Source organism: Micropterus salmoides, unplaced genomic scaffold (assembly GCF_014851395.1).
Source record: "Micropterus salmoides isolate LMB-PRFRI ecotype aquatic unplaced genomic scaffold, ASM1485139v1 Ms_hic_scaffold_21, whole genome shotgun sequence".
NCBI lineage: Eukaryota > Metazoa > Chordata > Actinopteri > Centrarchiformes > Centrarchidae > Micropterus > Micropterus salmoides.
Window position 1 is genome coordinate 13584946 of NW_024041262.1, and position 21357 is coordinate 13606302.

Sequence of the window (21357 nt, forward strand, 5' to 3'; positions counted from 1 at the left end):
AATTGCTGTGTCATTATTAAAGGGCCCTCTTTTCCATTAAATAAAGAAATAGTATTTTTCTGTGGGAGTTAAGTGGAATCACAGGATGGCTCTCATCAGAAACACTGCTGCCTTTATGCATAAGAAAAGGCAATCTAGTGTTGGATTAGGCCAACACCTGGGGCCATATGATGGTCTGATATAAACTGGGGAGCATGTCCTGTTTTTCTTCAGATCATGACTATACATGTCACCCCGTTCAATGTGTTGAAGAACACCAGGTTGATTTATACGAATGTCAAAGTTGTTTGTGAGAGTCTGTCATGTTTGAGCACTCTTCACAAACTGAATTTCCCTGCAGCAAAACACAGAAACTTGTATCTGTCTCTGTATGTTTAATGGAGTTCACTGTGATACTCTGTAGAGCACTGAAGTGGTTGCTACAAAATTATTTCTGGCACGATAATAGTCCATCATGGACATTACAATGTTATTACTTTATTAAGTAGTGCAGTCCTTGTGATCTTTCATTTTTTACCCCATTTAACATATATTCCACTTGTTATATTGGTAACTTTTCAGCAGGTGGAGCACAGTAGGCTGTGAGTATGATTTTTTTATTTTCAGTAGATGAGGATTCATATAGTAGTTGGAAAAATTTTTGTGAGCCACGCATGTGCTCCCAACCTCCTGCAGCTAAAGGTCTCATGTTTCTATATTGTGTTGTTATAAAAAAAAGTGTCTAGTGTAATGATTCTTGATGTCACTCAGGAGATTGTGTAAAACTGCTTTTAACATAGGTAAAAGTCCCAACATAATGCATGTTGCACCCAGGTCTGGCATTTAAGTCGAAGCCCCATTTCAAATTCCCTCAAAAAAAACTTCCAACATGTCTGCCATTTATGTGTATGTGCTTTTAAGTTTCAGAAATGGCTTTTCTCTCTGTATCATCTTAATGAGACAGTGATTTATAGAGACCATACAGGATTGAGGGAGCAGTGGGGGACATGGGGCAGCGGATGAGGAGAAAGAGGAAGCTGGGTTGCTATGGGTGGATAAATAATGCATGATTGCAAAGAGAGAGAGAGAAACAGGCAGACGAAATGAAAGAAAATCCATTTTCAGAGTCACTTATATGGGCCAAAATTGATTAATCTCATTTTCAGTGTGGCCACTGTAACTCATTAAAGTGAATCACTGCTTATTTCACCTGAAATCACTCTATACAAATGCTGTTTTTCGATGTCATGAAGGCTACAAAAAACAACCCACTCTGAACACGTTGGCTATGAAAGAAATGGTATAATCTTACATAACCCATTAAATCGGAGACTATAAACAGATCATAGTGACATAAATTATTAGATTTTAACACTTGTTTTTGTTGAATTACATAATTTCTTTGTATTTGAATCCAGTTAGTAAGTCACTTCAAACATCTTTCCGGGAATTTATAAAATCTGAGGAAGAACAAAGGTTAATCGTAAAAAGTTAAATGCTCCTTTCCCTTTAAATGTCCATAATATAACATTTTAGTTTACAGTTAGTTTAGTTAGTAAGATGTTATAGGGAACTGAAACAGCCAACCAAGCTAAGATCTGGATGTCCACTTTATTTTTGGAACAAAGATTTTGTACATTGCCAGTATCACTACTATAATCACTGGAAAAGTGAAGAAAAAAGGCGAGATTATGCAGACAATTTTATGAAATGTGGATGTGAAAACAAAGCTGTATTTTGTCACATGCATACAGATGCAAGCACCTGGACACACACACACACAAACAGTGACAAACACACACACACACACACACACACACACACACACTGACCATCTGTCACCAGTGAGTTAACAGAGGATGGGTGGTCTAGGAGAAGTTCACTGTCCCATCTCAGGTTCTGAGAAAAGGATTCTGTTCCATGTGGCCGGTCCTGCGGAAAACAGTGTGTGTGTTTGTGTGCGTCTACATCTGTCTCAGTCTTGGTAAGCTTTCCATGCTTGTGAAAGTATCATGTTTTTAATTCATGAGTATATCTCCTGACACACAAGTGTATTCATCTTCAACATGTGAAATTTGTTTTTTGTTTTGTTTTTTACGAACACCAACCTGAAGAGGAAGAGGAGACCACCTGTCACTCATACAACAGCAGCAATAGAGGCGCACAAACAGCACTGGCAATGTGATCCATCGTCTCCATGCTAGCTTTTCTTCTAATGTGCTGTAATAGATGGAGGGGCATCATATGGCGAGCCTAGGAAGCCCTTAAATTACTCTGAGAGCACTCATACCAATAACTGGCATGGGAGTGATATCATGTTGTGTTTAGAAAGAACCTTTAGAGCACTGCAGTGCCAGCGGTGCATTCCTGTTATGTAGTGCATTTGGTAAACAACAAGTTGCATCATTATGTGCAATAAAGGATCGGGCTGGTGAGTTGGTGCAGATATCCTTTAGTTCCTTGTGTGTCTGCTGTGGGGATGAAACAACTGGTTCATTTTGCACAGAGCCAGAGTGAACCTCCGACGGGCCAGATGGCAACACACCCGGCCTCTTCCCGTGGGACTCCCTCATCTACGCTTTATTGATCTGATCTGTCTATCCCCTTTTCTCTCTCTTTACTGTACACCCTCCCCTCCACCCATTCTTCACTAGCTGCCACAGCTCACAAAGGCTGTGGAGGGAGCTGCCTGAGGCTCAGGAGGTAGAGCGGGTTGCCTGTTAATCGGGAGGTCAGTGGTTCAATCCTGGTCTCTTCCAGGCTGCATGTCAAAGTGTCCTTGGGCAAGATACTGAACCCCGAATTGCCTCTGTGCCTGTGTGTGAATGGTAATTTCTGTTTAAGCACTTACGCTCAGTGAAGAAGAAATGATGGTGAATGCAGATGTATTGTAAAAGTGCTTTGAGTGGTTGAAAAGACTAGAAAGGCGCTATACAAATACAGAGCATTTAAAAATAATATTAAAAAAATATTTTGCCACTAAGGATTCTAAGTCATTTGATTTAACATTAGAATATAGAGCGGTGTGTTTTCCTGTTGATCATTTTCAGGGTTGCTTCTTTACTGTTTTTTCTAAGCTGTTTGTTTGAGCTGTTTCGTTCTTATCAACCCTGCCAGTCTTCTTACAGGTAAAGATACATGAGTGAATAAATTAATAAATGTGTCTCCCCTGTTGAAGAACTTGTGAAGTGACCTTTCCACGGAGACCTGACCTGAAACCAGAGTCCCGCAATGTTGATGGTAATGGCGTGTGTGCCTATGTTGATATTCTCTGTGTGTATACAGTCATGTCTGTTCTTCCGTTTAGCATGAAGTCCGTGTGACTGTGTAAAACATGTTTGCTAGATCAATAATAAAAAGCATTAATTTCAAAGTGTTTTTGTTGCTCTATTGGTGTATTAGAGCAGACATTCAAGGGACTTTTGGGGGCGGCTGTGTGAACAGGCCTTTGTATTGATCAGATTTGAGCAGACACAGTTGGGTTTAACACACTGGGGTAAAAAATGAGCTTCAGGCTGCTGACTGTCAATGCAGCCCATTATGCGTCCAGAGACACACAGATTCGGCTGATATAAGTACATGCGCTCACAGGGACAATAGTAACCTGTTGAATTGAGCCCATCATCTCGACTTTGTTTTCAAAGTTATAGTTTTACAGCCAGAATTTTAGATATACTCACTTTGTATCGTATTTATTTATTTTTTTTAAATAAAAGTGGTTCTTTTCCTTAGGTAATCTACTTGATTTTGTTTGGTGTTTTTTGCTCTCCCAAATGTGTTTCTCTTTTTTGAGTAAATTGTATGTTGCAGTAAATACACTGTGTATTCTGACTTCAAATGCAGGTGTAGTTCACTTTTGTTTCTAGGATATACTCTCTTCCAATATGTGGCTTTTCCATGTTGTGTCAAGGTGACCAAAGTGTCTTCAGTCTGGGCAGCAAAAGGGTTCAAAGGCTTTCAAGTGGATGTTGGTTGAATTGGAAAGTTGATGTAGGCATAAATCAATAAAACCCCCTTTTAGTTGTCAGGTTTGTCTTCTGATGCCAATAATATTTCTATTCTTTTAGAATATTATGTATGTGTTCAAGAAAGTGTAGCCTCTAAAATCATTATTGGTTTGTGCAAGAAACTAAAGATTGTGTTGTGTGTCTCCTAGATTTGAGTTACTGCTCTCACTGATGATCATGCTGCCATGACTGAGACAATGCTGCCCCCTGTTGAGCTGAAGACTGTCCTCCTGTCAGAAATCACAACTGTAGACAATCTACAGTCTTTTAAGGGAAGCATCAAATTCTACTAATTGTTACAATTAAATTCTTCTCTTTGAAAAAGGATAATAAGTATGCCTAGGTATTTAGAGATTCAAATATTTGGGCTTCTAACAATGCTTACTTTCAGGGATTATCACTGATGGTTAATAAATAATTTACTGATGTGTAATCACTTTCAAGAGTATGTAAAACAAGTTATTGGTTGCCAGATTGTAAAAGCAAAATCGTGTTTATCCTCCTCCAGCCTGTCTTGCTGCATGCCATGTCATTACTTGATGTATTGCCTACTAAAATTTTGGTCTGAATGCACTGCAGCTCCTTTCCAGAGGGTGGGTTAAACAGTCCCTTGGAGGGGTCTTGCTGAAAAATTACAAATAGCTAAAAAGCAATGCCATTGCCGACAACCTGGCAACCCAAAAACTGTCCTTATTTATTCTTTATTAACTAACTGATCTATATGTGTACAACGCATTAATAAAGCTATTAGTTACAACACCAAAATCTTTAATAGATCTCACGTTTCACTGATGGGCATCACTGAGGTGACTCAGTAGTGAATGAAGTTTGCAACTAAAAAATAGCAGGAAACAAAATGTGCTTTAAAAATGTCCCTTTTCCTTGTGATATCCACATATACAGTAGTTTGTCATCTAGTCATACCTCACCTGCCCACCAGGCACCCTCAGCAGGTTTCTCTCCTCCATTGATCACCTGACATCTCTTGTCATCAGTCTCCTGCCTCCACAGCTGCTGTTCCTCAGCCCCTTCATAAAGGACAGTTTTCCAAATGCTTTTTGCCAGATTTCTGTCTGGCAGCCAGCCATTCCTGCTTCCTCCTCTGCCTGTTGCTGATGTCCTGCCTGCCTGCTGGTTTTTGGAGTTGTTTGTCTGATCCTCCTTGCCTGTGACCAACTGTAAGCATCATCCTAACCTTTCTTTTAATCCTTTCTGTTGCGTCATATGTCTGCGTTTGGGTCCAGTTATGTGACGCCAGCTACCAAGAACTGCTGCTTGCAATATGTGTGCTGCCAGACCTACAGGCACACTAACAATCTATCAAAAGGATTTGGGCATCTATCTATCTTGTATTTGTCTTTTAGGACAAAGATGCTCTCCACTGATGTTTTTCTGACCACTTTTATTTTTTTCTTTTAAAACCTGATGGTTTTACGACGTGTGTGTTGTTGTTTTTTTCTAACTTTGAAGCACTTAGTAACATGGACTTGCTCTGGAAATAAAGAGTATTACGATTTAATCCATTGACTGTGATAGTACAGTATTTTTTTTGTAGAAACTTCACTTCTGGCTTAATCTGTCAACATTTTAAAGAATGCGTGCATGTATAGATTTCAACATGAGTCATTTCTATATTATCTATACTTTACTCACCGGCAAATACAGCAGTTTGCTTGTTTTTTAAATGTTCTTCTTTTTTACTTCAGTCAGACGCACAGACGTATTATCAGTAAAATGTTATTATGCACCAAACTGAAATTACTCATTATGTAAAAAGATTTCTCACTGTTATATCATAACTTGTGAGCAGAATGTTTGATATTTGTTGAGGTTGAGCTAATTTTAACAACAATAGTTTAATCTAACAGTAAAGTGTGTTTTTTAAAGTGATATGTTTTGTATAATAGTGAATGTGTAACTACTGTAATGATAAATTTTTGAATCGGTAACCGCTTTTGTTCCGCTCAGTCAGTTCACTCAGTAGATGAAGACTCTTCCACTGTAGTGTTGTTAGTATATTCTCAAAATTACCCAGTGATTTCATATCAGCACTATGCACAGAGAGCAACCACGACAGTGACCGTTATAGCAACTCTGGCTCTCAAATCTTAGTGTCAAACCTCTTTCACTGGACTTTAATTGATATATACTGTATATTATATTTGATTTTGTTAGCAACATTATTGCCATGCAGTGCCTTGATTTCATTCTGTAATTACTTGCACATAAAACAGAAATCACCCACCAAATTTTGATTGATGTGTTTGAATCCTACTGAGAGGGTGTCTAAGGCATGCTCCCAAAACTTTAAAAATAGAAGGTTTATTGTTTGACAGTAATGGTTAACTGACCACTATTGTCTTATTGAAAAGGAATTAACGTGTAACGCCATATGAAGGCTGGAAGAAAAACACTTTGTCGACTCTGTTGTATGTCATGTAAATAAAGGGGATCTTACTTTCACAATTATCCTTAGTGCCACCTACACAAATACTTTGAAGTGTATTATACACAACGTAGGATTAAGCTTCACTGTCACCCGACTCCTCAGAAAAACAATCCCATCAAGCAGACTCAAAGAAGTGTTACATCTGAAGATCACATGTCCCAATTAACTCCTATTTCCCAGCCTCACTGTCTCTACATGTATGAGCTTGGTGGCTTATTATACTCATAACCTGCTGCAGTAGGATCGTCCCTTGTGTGAACCAGATGTGGATGGCTGATAGCATCCCTGTGACCCTTGTCTATATTTACTGACAGTGAAATAGACAGTTATGTGCTTGATACCTGAAAGACACAAGATCATTTGAGGTTTTCCTCAAATTTAGGGAAAGTGTCAATAATAACAATAGCAATAATATGTTGAAGATGTAATGTAAAGTAAAGATAAGTAAAATCTCAAAACCAGTGGCAAAATACAATGTGAAGGTTAAATAATGAGACATGACTGTATGGGAGTTAAAGCAGTCTGTGACGGTTTGTGTCATTGGGATATTGTGAAACTGAGACTTGGGACCTGTTGTTGACTGTTTTTAAGGATGAATGACATGCTGCTATGTGTTACAGGTGATTGACATTACTGCTGACAACAGGAGACACAGGATTTGGGATACAATGGCCTCTGATTTGTTGCTCAAGACTGTGAGTGGAAACGCACTCACACACACATGCACACAAACTTAATGATGGCATCCAAGTTCAGACAGAGGTCATTTTGGAAATTATTGAATGTAAAGGGGAATTCCACAGATTAAACACTATACAGCCTGTGAAAACAGTTGTATAATGTACTTGGTGGCTCTGGATGAGCTCTGAAAAATCTGAGAAAATGACTCAAGTGACATCACTTTAAATTTCAGCTTCATTCTGGGAAGTTGAATTGTGGTTTAATACATAGACGTAACACAGTCTTGGTAACACTTTATAATAAAGCCTGCTTTTTACAGGTTAATTTTCTTATATGTATCGGGTAACACTAAAGTACATATTGGTGCTTTTTGGAGGAAATACCGATTCCAAATGGATTTATAAAAAAAAAATAAAAATAAGAGTATAATTTAGTTTTCTTTTTGTCCCTTGTTCCCCATGGTCTTGTTTTCTTCTTCTATACCTACATTTAAGTAGCAATAGGAACCAGTCGTTATCTTCTTGGTACCTGATTCAGACAACACAATTACACTGTAAAGGTGGGCTGTATTATTAAATGTTGCTATATTATTTTATTTTGTTGTTTTAATTTTTTTCTCAATCTATTAAATTCTTGTGCTCTGGGTGTAACCCCTAGTATGATCAGTGTTTATTGCACATATGTACATATTTTTCTGTCATTAAAAACGTAAAGAAGAGCTGATCAGGCCTAAATGGCCGAAAGCTTGTCAATGTACTGTGTTTTGTAAACTGCATTGTGAGTGAAGTAGGATCCAGCGTTTATTTAGAGCTTTATCTAAACTAGGGATTTAGGATAGGATATCTCGGCCTCAGCTGCTTCTATTTTCACCATTTTATGCTGTTACATCTGTCTCTTGTGAGTTTGTGCTGATCAGACAGCATTGTGCAGTTTCCTTGTATTGGGGGGTACCAGGGGGTCCGGAAACCAGTCAGCATCTGGTGTGACCACCATTTGCCTCACGCAGTGCAACACATCTCCTTCGCATAGAGTTGATCAGGGTGTTGATGGTGGTCTGTGGAATGTTGGTCGACTCCTCTTCAATGGGTGTGCGACGTTGCAGTCAGGTCAAGAGCCTGATGAGGACGATGAGCATGCAGATGAGCTTCCCTGAGACGGTTCCTGACAGTTTGTGAAGAAATTCTTTGGTTATATAAACCGATAGTTGCAGCAGCTGTCCGGGTGACTGGTCTCAGATGATCTTGGAGGTGAAGCTGCTGAATATGGAGGTCCTGGGATGGTGTGGTTACACGTGGTGTGCGGTTGTGAAGCAGGTTAAATGTACTGCCAAATTCTCTGAAACGCCTTTGAAGACGGCTTATGGTGGAGAAATGAACATTCAATTCACAGGCAACAGCTCTGGTGGACATTCCTGCAGTCAACATGCCAATTGCACGCTCCCTCAAAACTTGCAACATCTGTGTCATTGTGCTGTGATGGAACTGCCTTTTATTGTGGCCAGCCTATGGCACACCTGTGCAATACCCATGTTGTCTGATCAGCATCTTCATATGCCACAACTGTGAGGTGGATGGATTAACTCGGCAAAAAAGAAGTGCTCACTAACACAGATTTTGGCAGATTTGTGAACAATATTTGAGAGAAACAGGCCTTTTGTGTACATAGAGAAAGTCTTAGATCTTTGAGTTCAGCTCATGATGAATGGGGGCAAAAACAAAAGTGTTGCGTTTATAATTTTGTTAAGTGTACATCACTGGAATAACCCTTTAATGAATGTCAACAAACATACAAATGTCACCAAAGAATGAAAAATTGGGTTTCGATATGGTCAAATGTGGTTCCATCGTGTTTTGTATTCTAACAGAACAAAAGTGAAGAGGAGTGCTCCACTTACATCCCAAACGAGATGTTGACCATCGTGAAGGGAGAGGAAGAAGAGAAGACGGAAGCCGACTTAGTCCAAGGTTTCACTCCCTATCCCAATGGTGTTGAAGGTGAGCGTGCAGGCCATCCAAGCCTTTGTTGTCCTCCAAACACAGACATTAAATGTGATAAGATGATGGTAGGATAATGACACAGTGCGACTGGTTTTCTGCACATACCAAGCCATTGTATTTACTGTCAATATTATGGGTGAGACCAGAACACATGTGCGTGTCCGTGTGTCCATATGTGTGTGTGTGTGTGTGTGTGTGTGTGCATGATGTGTATTGGACCCACCCTTTATCAGGCAGCATGCTTCTTTAAAAAGGTGGTGTTTATAAAGTCATGCTTTGTCCCTGCTGTCGGCTTGGTGAGTGCCTGCAGGAGGTAAGTGTCACCTTTTATGCTACAGTTATGAATGGTGTGCAGTAATACAAGTAAAGCTATGGCATGAAAAATATGGGAGCAGGGCACTTCTTGGAAACTGCACACTTTATGCACTAGGATGATTTTTAAAGATTAGTGCAGTATTTTCTGTTTTGTCATACTGAAATTATGCCTGAACTACAAAGCTTTGCAAACACAAGAAAGTAAGACACTGAAGCTTGTAGATTTCGTGCATTAATAATGTGGGACAACGGAGGATGAAATTTAACATAGCAATAGTAAGGAGGCTCAGTGATCAGTGGAACCGATAAAGCCTGAGAGGAAACATATCTTCAAGGCTCATATATGACAGGTCCATTTTGAGTTACGATAATACATAAGAGTTGCTCAGATATAATGCTGCAACCTCAGGTGAGTTAAAAGAAGGTCCAACTGACACAAACAAATTGAGCAACATGAAAACAAAATGTCTGAATTTGCCGTCTAAATGTATCCTCCCAAATGCATTATTGACTATAACAAAAAAATTGCCTTTTTGCAAATTGGACATACACATTGCTTTTTGAAACATCTACAAATATGTGCAGGTTAGACTGCATAAACATCTTTGCAAAGCAGATAAAGTTACTAACATATTGTCATCTCATCTCGAGACACTTGGCACTTTACAGGAATGTATAAAGATGTACTTGCAGACATGAACCTATGTGTGCACACTTCATTTACACCTACTCATATAATATTATGTATAGTTATTCATTGTACATGTAAGAAGGTGCATTTGTACTTCACACATACACACACACACGCACACAGATGAGTGTAGACAGCATCTAGTCAGTCTCATCTGAATCTTCCACCCCTTTGCTCAGCTGTATTTTGGAAATAAATCATTCTGTTGTCACAGACAACTTCAGTGCCCTGGTCCAATCTGAGATAAAATGGAAACTCTGGAGATATCTTACACAAGACTGAGGTCATTTGCCAACTACAACCTAAATCAATATTTCCCATACAATTTATGTCTTTGTTGCAAATTAAAAAAAATTAATTCTGTAATTTAATTGTAATTAATGTAATTCTTGTTCACTAGCTGGCAAAGCTTTGAACAAGCAAAGTAAAGAAGGACTTTTTTGATAGCAGAAAACCCCCCAAATGCACTAAGATTTTACTTTAAAATGTGTGAAAAAATTTCTCTGCTGAGTGACAGAGTGTGATTTTAACTGCATCCACGATGTCTGTTTCAGCTGCCTGGAACATCAACGCCGACCCCAGTGCACAGTGTCAGGTAAGAGGCACAGACACACACCCACGCTGTATGTCCACTGCAGGCACACGACATGTATTGACAGTCCAAACATGTCTAAGGCGATCCATCATTCATGTCCACATTGGAAACTAGCAGTGGCAGTGAGCCTGGACAACCACCATGTTTACCTTATGGACTCAAAGTGTCACCCGGACATCACCTTTCCACTTTAGCCTGATCCAAGAGGACAAAAATGACAGTAGATTTGTGTGATACTTGTGAGTTAGTGAAGCATGAACGTGACTTTATCTGACCCTCCTCTGAAGAGAGGACATCTGTCTAAGGGACCATAAGGATACAAAGTGACTTGTCTATTGCTCTCTGCACCTACAAGTATAACCCAAGCTCAGGAATATTCAGTAAGGTTTGTTTAAAGTCTTATTGGTCATTCTTTCTCTTTTATTGTGCTCACTGCAAATTACTTTGACTTAACTGAATAACTAAATACCTGAAATAAAAATGCAAATAGTAACATCATTTACACAGTAACAGAATACAGGCATCTCATCACATAATCTTTTATGTGGCTTCCTAACTCTCGTTTTTACCAGAAGAGATTTCCCGATTTTTACCAGCCGTTATTTCCATTTTAACTCTGTTGTGCACAATTTATTTTAATTTATTAAATTTTTGTGAATAGTCTTTATTTGTGTTTATTTTATTAATATTCTTCTCCTGCCTTGGCACCTCATTGTTTTAGCAAAGGTTCTCGGTTTGGCTTTGTTGTTTTTACTGTAAAGCACCTTGTAACTGTGTTTATAAAAGTGTGTTATTTTAAGTTAATTATGACCTTTTGACCTTGATTATTTTAAATAAAACATTATACATGTAGACTACTTTATAATCCATCATCTGCATTACGACTACAGATACGTCTGGATATTAGTATATAATAGTAGTAATAATGTAGTATAAGTATGTAGTGTACTCATCTTATTTAGAGACGACTTAAAGGACATAATATGAGGTTTCAGCATCCTGAGTTAGTCAAATCAAGAGTGTATCTACCAAAAATTACAGCTGTTTTAGCACCAAATTCCCTCTTTGTGTTTCCCTGGATGATGTTGAGCTGCAGTGGACGGACAACAAGAAAAAGATGGAATTTTATTCTAAATAGAGACATGAGGAATAATTACAGCAACTGTTCAATGTGCATACTTAAAATAATGTGAATCTTTAGCCTAACAGAACTTACATTTCTTAATTTAAAATCTTTTTGTACTTTCTATTTTCCCTCTAATTCAGGTCACATAGAAACAAAATATATTCAACTCACAGTACACACACTGACAGGTAAGAGGTGGACAGTGAAACCACAGTTGGTCATCACATGCTCAAGCTGTACGTGTGGGAGGTGCAAGTTTAATAATCCACCTGACCTGTCCAGATTGTTCCCTCTCTGTCTCTGTGTCCCTCATTTATGACCATATCAGTCAGTGCTTACTTCTAATTTTTCTGCTGTGCCCGCAGAGGTACGTGGCGCTGAAGGAGCTAATGAAGGACCAGAAGCAGGAGACCTACTGGCAGGAGACGGGCCGATGGGGGGGCTACGAGGAGAGCTTCGACCCTCAGACCGGGGTGTGGGCGTCCTCGCACATCTCCTACCTCACCTTCAAGAGCCTCATCCAGCTCCGACGCACCATGAACACAGGTCAGGGAGGAAAATCATCATCATCATGTATATATATATATATATATATATATCTATGTATACATATATATATATGATAAATTTTCCTTTATATATACTGTATATACAAATGAATCTGTCTATTTAGAATAATTTTCAGTGCTTCAAGTATATTTTGTCAAACACAGCTTAGATAGAATTTTGAGTTACTTGTACTTTTACTCCACTACTTAAAGAAGGAAATATTATACACCAATATTTTTACAGTCCTTAACATAAATAAACAGCTTTAAATATTTTGCAGATTCAGATTATTACAAAATAAAATCAGCATTTATATTATGAGGAATTCTTATAGATTAAACAGCCGAGTAGAACAAAAACTAATCAAAACTTTACCAGCAATATATTACAATACATTTGAATTCTGCATACTGAGTACTTTTTTGGCACACAATTTATATTTTGTTGCTAATATTTGTCTACTTTAAGATGTCTGAATGCATGACGTGTACTTGTAACAGAGAAATTCTACATTGTGGTATTAGAAGATTTCTGTAACTGTAAGGGTCACACATCGATGATTAGAGTATAATTCAATAAATGCTTTTATTTATTTCATTCTCACTGTAATTCAGTTGTATACAAATTACATAACTCTCAAAACAAATTTTAGCATCAGATTCTCATATTCTTGTCGTTGTTGTATCATTGTTGTCTAGGTACAAGCTACTGAGATACAGATACAAGAAAATACATTACTAACTTGCCTACTTCCCTACATTTTCTCTGACAGTATGTTTCACCCCGTTGGAGTGCCAAAAAGAAACACTTAAACTGCAGCAAGTTCTGGCATTCTCAGCGCTTCCTTTTACCTCTCATTTTGTCTGAACCACCCCTCAAACCACAAGCGCACCACTCTCCTTTTCATAATCATCTCTGAATATTTTCCAATGTGTTTCTTTGTCAAGGTGTGATGATTTTCAACTGCGACGAGAGGACCCTGACCGGCATCGCTGAGAAGATGGTCAGTGAGATGGTTAACAAGAAGGAAATCAGGCCTGGAGACCAGGAAGGAGTGCTGAGATCTCTGCTTCAGAATCGCAGGTCTTCTCCGTTACATCACACAACAGTGACTTGGGTCCAATCCCCATTGCCCTTCATAACCCACTGTGACATATCTAAATGAAAATAGATTGAAAACATCATCATCCATTTTACAAAGATATTTTATTCTTTTGTCAAGCACTCATTTGTCATTTGGTCAGATTCTTTTGTTTTTCTGTTGCCAGAATTTATCCATTTAACTTTTCAGTGTTATCCTCTGTGATTGTAACTTACTTTAGTCTAAATATTGTCTCTCCACACTTCCAAATATGTAAGATCCTTTTATCAGAAGAAGAAAGGATTTTCTGGTGAAAACTAAATACCTAATTGTGATTTATTGAATTTTCTTCATGAACACAGTCAAATTCTAAGAAATTTAAGCATAAACAAAGGAAACAGTGAAACAGCTGGTCTGGCTCTGTCCAAAGGTAACAAAATCAGCCTACCATCACCTCTAAAGCTCACTAATTACAGGGCCAGGTAACCAGTGGAGACTCCAGAAAGTCCAACAAAGAGTCAAACTATTCCTTTAAAAAAATGTTGATGTCATGTAAATTCCCGTAAATATTACCGAGACCCCAGTGTCCTCAATTTTATTTTGTTCAATTACTACTGTGCGTGGTTTCATTGTCTGTCGTCCGAGCAACTCAGTCTTCAATCTGACAAAAACAAGCCAATGACACGTGCCGTTTTCTCCCTCCAGCCAATCAGATGATCCAGAGAGACAAGCCTTGACTGATGGGGTGGACCTGCAGACGTTTTCAGTCAAAGAAAGGGTAAGTCGTTCCCCTGATTAGATCATCCATCTGAACGTATCATTGATGATAACATGGCCTGATGTCATGACAATGGTGAGAAGATGGCAGTGATCTTCATGGTGAAAGGGACTTTTGGCACACTTAGAAAGTTGTTCAGAGGAGTAAAGGCTTTTGAGGACTCTATTTTTGGGTTTCTTTTTAGCTGCATTCATTCCATCAATCTAATATTTTTTTGCTCAAATTTATGACTTCCTAAATTCTCATGGATGAGGTGATTCACAATTTTTGAAAAACCTTTTTATTAGGTATGTTACAGCATATCAAAAGGCATTCCCAGCAATCAGCTAGGCTAAAGTCAAGCCCTACCTAGTTTGTTGCAGCCCACATGTTGGCCTTTGTCATGGCTCAAAAACTGAAACATCTTGAACCGGAGCATCTGCAGATTAATTCCATACTTGATATGTTATGATCTACTAAAGGCAGGCACGATACGAGATTATTAAATCCATGTTTTTACTATCTTCACGGCCATCTTGACTCTAACGGAGCTGGGAGTTTTGAGGGACAAATGAGTAAGATTCAACTCTTCTTTCTTATTTGGGAGGGGAAAGGGTGGTAGGGAGGGGTTTTATTGTGTGTAGTTTATTACAACAAAAATGTTCTAAATAAATGATGAATGATTAAAATTCAGAAGTTTGGACATATTGTCCATTTTATTGTTTTTGTTTTATTTATTGTAATGTCCTTCAGGAGACAAAAAAAGTGCAAAAGTGCTAATTCACAGATTTGATTTAAATAGATTGTTTAAACCCTCTGCTGTCATTTTTAAGACAAGATCCACTTTAAAAATGCCATTTAAAAAAATATATTGATAATGATGATCATGAGAAAGTCTGGTGTTTGCTCACTAGGTCTGCTCATTCTCTGTTGTTTTAGAGAGATGAATCTTACCGCGTTGAGGCCTCCATGGTGCTAGTAGGTAAGCCCGGGTTTGCATTGCTTTCATTTAGGATCTTGAACACAGAATGTGTGTTTTAACTGACGCATTCGTATGCACATCTTCCTTTGTGTATATGCGTGATTTCACCTATAAATATATTATTTCTGTTTCTTTGAACCAGGTGCCTTGGACTTCCTGGAAAGGCCCACAGTTGTGTTTGTGCGACTGAAGGAAGCAGTGGTGCTCGACTCTGCCTTGGAGGCCCCAGTGCCCGTACGCTTCGTCTTTGTTCTGGTTGGCCCCAGCAAGACTGACATGGACTATCACGAGACTGGCCGTGCCATGGCAGCACTAATGGCTGATAAAGTGAGTTGGCTGAGACTTTCAACAGACCTAAAATGTGTGAGCAGTGACACATTAACCAACACTTAATAGTTAAAAGATATGATGACTTTTAAAGAGGTGTGAAAGTCTGCTGTCTACCCCAGTATGAAATTAAAAAGGGGGCAGTCTAGTGGTAATATTACAGTAGCTGCGTGTTATAAGTCATTGATTTACATGTGCCAAGTCCAAACTGAGTCTCAAGTCCTCTGTACTGGAGTCTTAACCTGAGTAGCTAGTTTGACTGAAAGTTGTTAAAGTTCAAAACACATTAGGGCTTCTTAACAGTCTTTAGAGCATAACAAAAATGCCCCAGTCTTTCTTCCTCTCATAATAATTTCCACTCTTCTCATAAACACAATCTAATCAAGTGAATTCTTTGTGGTGAAGGCATCTTCATCTGAGACCATCCTAAATCCAACACTACAATAAAAATACATTATTATCTTGTTCAGATGCTGCCTGAAGAATATCAATGTCCATGCAGGATTTATTGTTGCATACAACTTCTGCGAATGTTTAGAAAGTAGAAAATGCATTGCCACTCTACACCAAAGTTATTGATAGTATGAAATGAATATGCACACCGTGTGCAATCTGCATAAGTCCTAACACCCCCATCCACCATCTCCATCCCAGGTGTTCAATCAGGTGGCATTTCAGGCAAAGAGCGTCAGAGAGCTGACAGACGCCGTGTCGGGCTTCATGGACTGCAGCATCGTCATCCCACCCACCGAGATCCAGAACGAAGCGATGCTCAGCTCGATTATCAGCTTTCAGAGGAAACTGCTGAACGACAGGTCCCGGTCCTCTGATCCCACTCTCCGCCGGGACTCCAAGGCTCGCAGGGGTCAGTGCCATCAACACACACCCAAAGCTACTTTGGATTGTATCTTGTATATTTGCTGGAGTGGCTTTCTACTGTCACTTTAGTATTCACGTTAAATTGTGTTTGTCCCAGTTTCCATCTCTACCGGGCCTCCACCTGAAGACCCCCTGTCCCGTACTGGTCGACCATTTGGTGGGATGATTCGAGACATTAAGAGGCGCTACGAGTACTACAAGAGTGACATCACAGATGCTCTTAACCCTCAGGTCCTTGCTGCCATCATCTTCATCTATTTTGCCGCACTGTCTCCTGCCATTACCTTTGGAGGACTGCTGGGTATGTGTGCATATTTGTATGAGACATTGTTTTGCTGTTTTATGCAACAGATCCCATACCAATACTTTGATGCCATCTTTGCCACTACAGCTGATAAGGTGGACAACATGATGGGCGTTTCAGAGCTCCTCATTTCCACCAGCGTTCTGGGTATCATCTTCTGCTCTGTTGCTGCTCAGCCCGTCCTGGTCATTGGTTTCTCTGGTCCTCTGTTAGTGTTTGAGGAGGCCTTCTTTGCTGTAAGTTACAACACCAAATCATAGGTGAACTGTAGACATGAACTGTAGACTTATTTATAGTCTCATCTGATCTATATGATCTTACTGAAGTCAGCTCACCCCCTGTTTTCTTCATTCAGTTCTGCAAGTCCCAGGGCATTGAGTATATTGTGGGGAGAGTGTGGGTTGGGGTGTGGCTGGTCATCATCGTGGTGATCATCGTGGCCTTTGAGGGCAGCTTCCTGGTGCGTTTCATCTCCCGCTTCACCCAGGAAATCTTCTCCATCCTCATCTCCCTCATCTTCATCTATGAAACCTTTTCCAAGCTAGGGAGGGTAAAACCACCTTCATCCATTTCACACATTCCATCTGTCCCAGCGTAATCCGAGACATTTCATTTCTGTGATTAAAGGGCTGTTTCTCGTGGCCAGATTATAATCTTTCCTGATCTACAATCTCTGACCTCTCTGTAGATCTTTAAGGAGCACCCGCTGATTCTGAATTACGATCATCTGAACGCAACACTGGAAAATCCCTGGCATCCAAAGGTGGAAGAGATGGTCATCTATGACAATGCTACCGGCAACACGACTGTTACTGTTAACACCATTAAGCCACCTTACCCCAACACAGCCCTTCTTTCCATGTGCCTCATGTTTGGCTGCTTCTTTATCGCTTTCTTCCTGCGCCAGTTCAAGAATGGCACTTTTCTTCCTGGAAAAGTGAGTACACAGGCCACTCCCAGATTTTTCAGTAAAGACACGTTGCCAAATATAAATGGTTAATAGTTATTTTGTGTTATCACTTCTTTAATTAAATTTTAAACTCTTTAATCATTGATTTTTTTTTTTTGTTTCTGATCTGTGCTTACCAGGTCAGACGGTTGCTTGGTGACTTTGGTGTGCCTATTTCCATTTTCCTTATGGTTGTTGTGGACTACAACATCGACGATACCTACACTCAGGTTGGCACATCTAGTCTAAGTGTTTATGTGTTGAATAGATGCATAATTCATCTGATATTTTAAAGAATAGATTCACAATGTTTCTAAGTAATAGTCTAGTGCCCATAAGAACCATATGTTTTGCTTTCTGTAATCATTCCCTGTGTTCATACTACCCATTAAAATATGCCAACCTAATGTGTTTTCAGTGTAAATGATTGGAGACAAAATCTACAGACCTCGATCTGAGCAAAATGTATTTCAAATTTTAAGTTAATATGAGGCTTCAGCCATCAAAACAAGTCAAATCAAGTGGATATCTTGTCTTTTTTGTACAAAAAAAAAAATTGGTACTATTCCTCCACTGCAGGTCAACACAAAGAGAGAATTATATACTGAAAACACTAATTTTGGACTAATTAACAGACGTCTCATATAACCTCCAGATAAACTTTGGAATAAATTTTTGTGGATTTTTACCCTGCATCACAGTATGAATGGATCTATCAACTATCCTGTTCCAACTGTCCTGTTGAGTTGGAACATGACAGTTTACATTTTATAGTTTATACACCATGGATACCTGACTGTTGCATACTTGATTCTGTAATATATTTAATTAAAAACTGGTTGTTTTTTCTTTACAGAAACTAGTGGTTCCCGAAGGTCTGACGGTGTCTAACCCAGAGAAAAGAGGCTGGATTATCAACCCTTTCGGAGAGCACCAGTCTTTCCCTGTATGGATGATGTTTGCATGCTGTGTCCCGGGCTTGCTCGTCTTCATTCTGATCTTTCTGGAGTCTCAGATCACAACGTGAGTCGTTAGCTCAACAACGAAATCACAAAACATTACATTCCCTGGCTTTAACCAATCTTGCTGCATCTGTTAACAGTCTGATCGTGAGTAAACCTGAGAGGAAGATGGTCAAAGGCTCCGGGTTCCACTTTGACTTGCTGGTTTTAGTCGGCATGGGAGGGCTCGCCGCATTATTTGGTGTGCCATGGCTCAGTGCCGCCACGGTGCGATCTGTCACCCACGCCAACGCCCTCACCGTAATGAGCAAAGGACCAAAACCGGTGATTGAGAAGGTGATAGAGCAGAGGGTCAGTGGCATTGTGGTGGCATTGCTGGTTGGTAGGTGCTGTCTGATCATCCAGTCATAATTTAATCTTTTCCTCGACTGCCTGTCTAGAAAACTACAGGTCTGTCAATAAAACATAGTGTGCCATTCTTTACTTGAATGTCTATTTGTGTCAAGGTCTGTCAATTTTAATGGAGCCGATCCTAAAGATGATTCCCATGTCGGCCTTGTTCGGGATCTTTCTGTACATGGGAATTACATCGCTCAGTGGCATCCAGCTGTGGGATCGCATTCTGCTTCTGCTCATTCCTAAGAAATACCACCCTAATGAACCCTACGCCACCAGAGTAAGTATCTATATAGAAAGTGTCAACAGTAATGTAGGCCTACTGTATGCCACGTGTATTGGCAGCTGTTAGAGCCCCTAAATCACATCAGAAAGCAAAATGTTTACGCATTTGTAGTCATGTCTGTCTGACTAATATTTCTTCATGTTGGTCACAGGTGAGCACAGGACGAATGCACTTGTTCACGGCCATCCAGATAGTGTGCCTTGCCGTTTTGTGGATTGTTAAGTCCAGTCCAGTATCCCTTGCGCTTCCCTTCATACTCATCCTCACTATCCCGCTACGCATGTTAATGGGCAGGCATCTCTTCACCGAAGTGGAAATGAAATGTGTAAGTGGTCACCTCTTGTCATTTCGATAAAGTAATGCAGATGCAAGCAGTGCTTTAATGAATATGTGGATGGCTGCGCCTGAAAGGTCATAAGGTGGAAGGTGTTTGTGTGTGTGTGTGTGTTTGTTAAGCACAAATAATTTTGTGTCTGTTTTAGCTGGATGCCGATGATGCCAAAGTCACATTCGAGGAGGAGCCGGGGCAGGATGTATACTGTGAATCTCAGATGCCATTGTAGATGTCTTCCATGAAAGCTGCTAGCAACCTTTTATTTTAAGAAAAAGATACATATTTTACTTGTATATGGCTCACATGAATGCTTATTCTACATATGAGCACAAACATGTTTTGAGTGTTTTTTTAATGAAAAATGCAGATACAGTGTCTATCTTTATAGTAAAAACTGTCTTGGTCAAACATTCCTGAAGAGTTTTCAACAGTCACTCAGGTAAACAATTTGCATTATGTTGGTTTGTTTTAACAGCTTGTGCCATACACACTACTGAATCTGGAAATATTCATATAATATGAAATGTTTTTACAAAGAAAGACATAAAAAATGCAAATGATTTTAAAGGCATTTAGAAGAGGCACTCAAACATGAAATGAAAAAATATCCAATCATGCCATCACACACAGCAAAATACTGTGCCAAAAGCCAAAATTGTTTTTTTTCCCAAGCAATCACACATTGAATGTAACTTATTATTGTACTCACTTGCTTGATGTGGGTAAAATCCAAACTCTGAATTAAGTAGTACATTATTTATAAGACGGGTGATGCAAGCAAAGTATAGATTTGTTTTGCAAGAATGATCAAACCGGTAACACTGGAGTGCAAAAGGACAACACCACTGGAGAGAGAAAATGTAAAATTTTTGTGTGTGTTGTTAAAATATGTTGTGTTGTTATCGTCTTGTCATCTCTCTATAAATAATAAACTACCTCCCAAAAGACCAACTTAGTTTCATTGGGTATGGTTAGCTTTTAATTGTTGTTAAGGAAAGCAGGGACCAATGAAATGCTCTGTCAATCATGTATCTTGATATATACATATGTAAATAAATGATTTTGATAATTGATTCCTTCTCACTTTGAAACTTGTACATAAATGGAAATTATGCCTAGGACACCCAACAAAAAGACTTTGGGTTCTCCCAAATCAAATCTTTATATAACACATTTATTTCATGCCAAATAACAATATCATGAAATAATGTCCAGACAAAGTATTTAAAAGACATTTAAAACTTGAATAAATGGCAGTAAAAGATTGAACGATTCAGTGAGATGCAGGATTACAGAATTTGTAGCATCGCCTCTGGTAATGGAAGATGTAGGCTACAATATGTTTTAATGCTTTATTATTCAGAGAGGGGGATGCTTAGGGCTAAAATTAGAAAGTCATGGCAAAAATGAAGGTTAAATGGGCAGGTGATGAAACACAGGAAAAGTATTGTCCTCTGGAGACAGGAAAGGGAAACGGGCTTTAGTTTCTTTTTTTTTTACATTCATTCATTAAACATAAATATTATCTATATATCTTTAGAAATGATCCGCATTCAGATGATTTAGCGCCATGATTCAACTCCTTCCGATTCAATAGGTGGCGCCGCAACCTCAACGCTGGTCTGCGAAGCATCGCCGTCCGCAAATGAACACAAAGAAGAAGAAGCGTAAGCTCATTGGCTGTTGTCCCGTGACGCTTGTCTTTGCTCGT

At 39.1% G+C, this 21357-nt stretch overlaps 1 protein-coding gene across 1 annotated transcript; it reads left to right on the forward strand.

Moving 5' to 3' along the window:
• The first annotated feature begins 5011 nt into the window (after nucleotides 1–5011).
• slc4a1b (solute carrier family 4 member 1b (Diego blood group)) lies at nucleotides 5012–20594 on the forward strand. The gene is made up of 20 exons (XM_038735584.1): nucleotides 5012–5164; nucleotides 7056–7130; nucleotides 8981–9110; nucleotides 10674–10714; nucleotides 12206–12386; nucleotides 13337–13472; nucleotides 14176–14248; nucleotides 15167–15209; nucleotides 15352–15536; nucleotides 16191–16401; nucleotides 16513–16716; nucleotides 16807–16955; nucleotides 17075–17269; nucleotides 17408–17656; nucleotides 17809–17898; nucleotides 18525–18691; nucleotides 18771–19012; nucleotides 19137–19306; nucleotides 19464–19637; nucleotides 19795–20594. Exons 2-20 carry the CDS (start codon nucleotides 7104–7106, stop codon nucleotides 19873–19875), a joined length of 2748 nt encoding a protein of 915 aa, XP_038591512.1. The 5' UTR covers nucleotides 5012–5164; nucleotides 7056–7103; the 3' UTR covers nucleotides 19876–20594.
• The last annotated feature ends 763 nt before the right edge of the window (nucleotides 20595–21357 follow it).

Bases quoted from the DNA above. Each gene is read 5' to 3' on its own strand.
- slc4a1b (XM_038735584.1), top strand. From the start codon at position 7,104: ATGGCCTCTGATTTGTTGCTCAAGACT. The intron at 17,899-18,524 runs GTTGGCACATCT...TTTTCTTTACAG, and splicing joins TCGACGATACCTACACTCAG to AAACTAGTGGTTCCCGAAGG. The intron at 19,013-19,136 runs GTAGGTGCTGTC...ATTTGTGTCAAG, and splicing joins TGTGGTGGCATTGCTGGTTG to GTCTGTCAATTTTAATGGAG.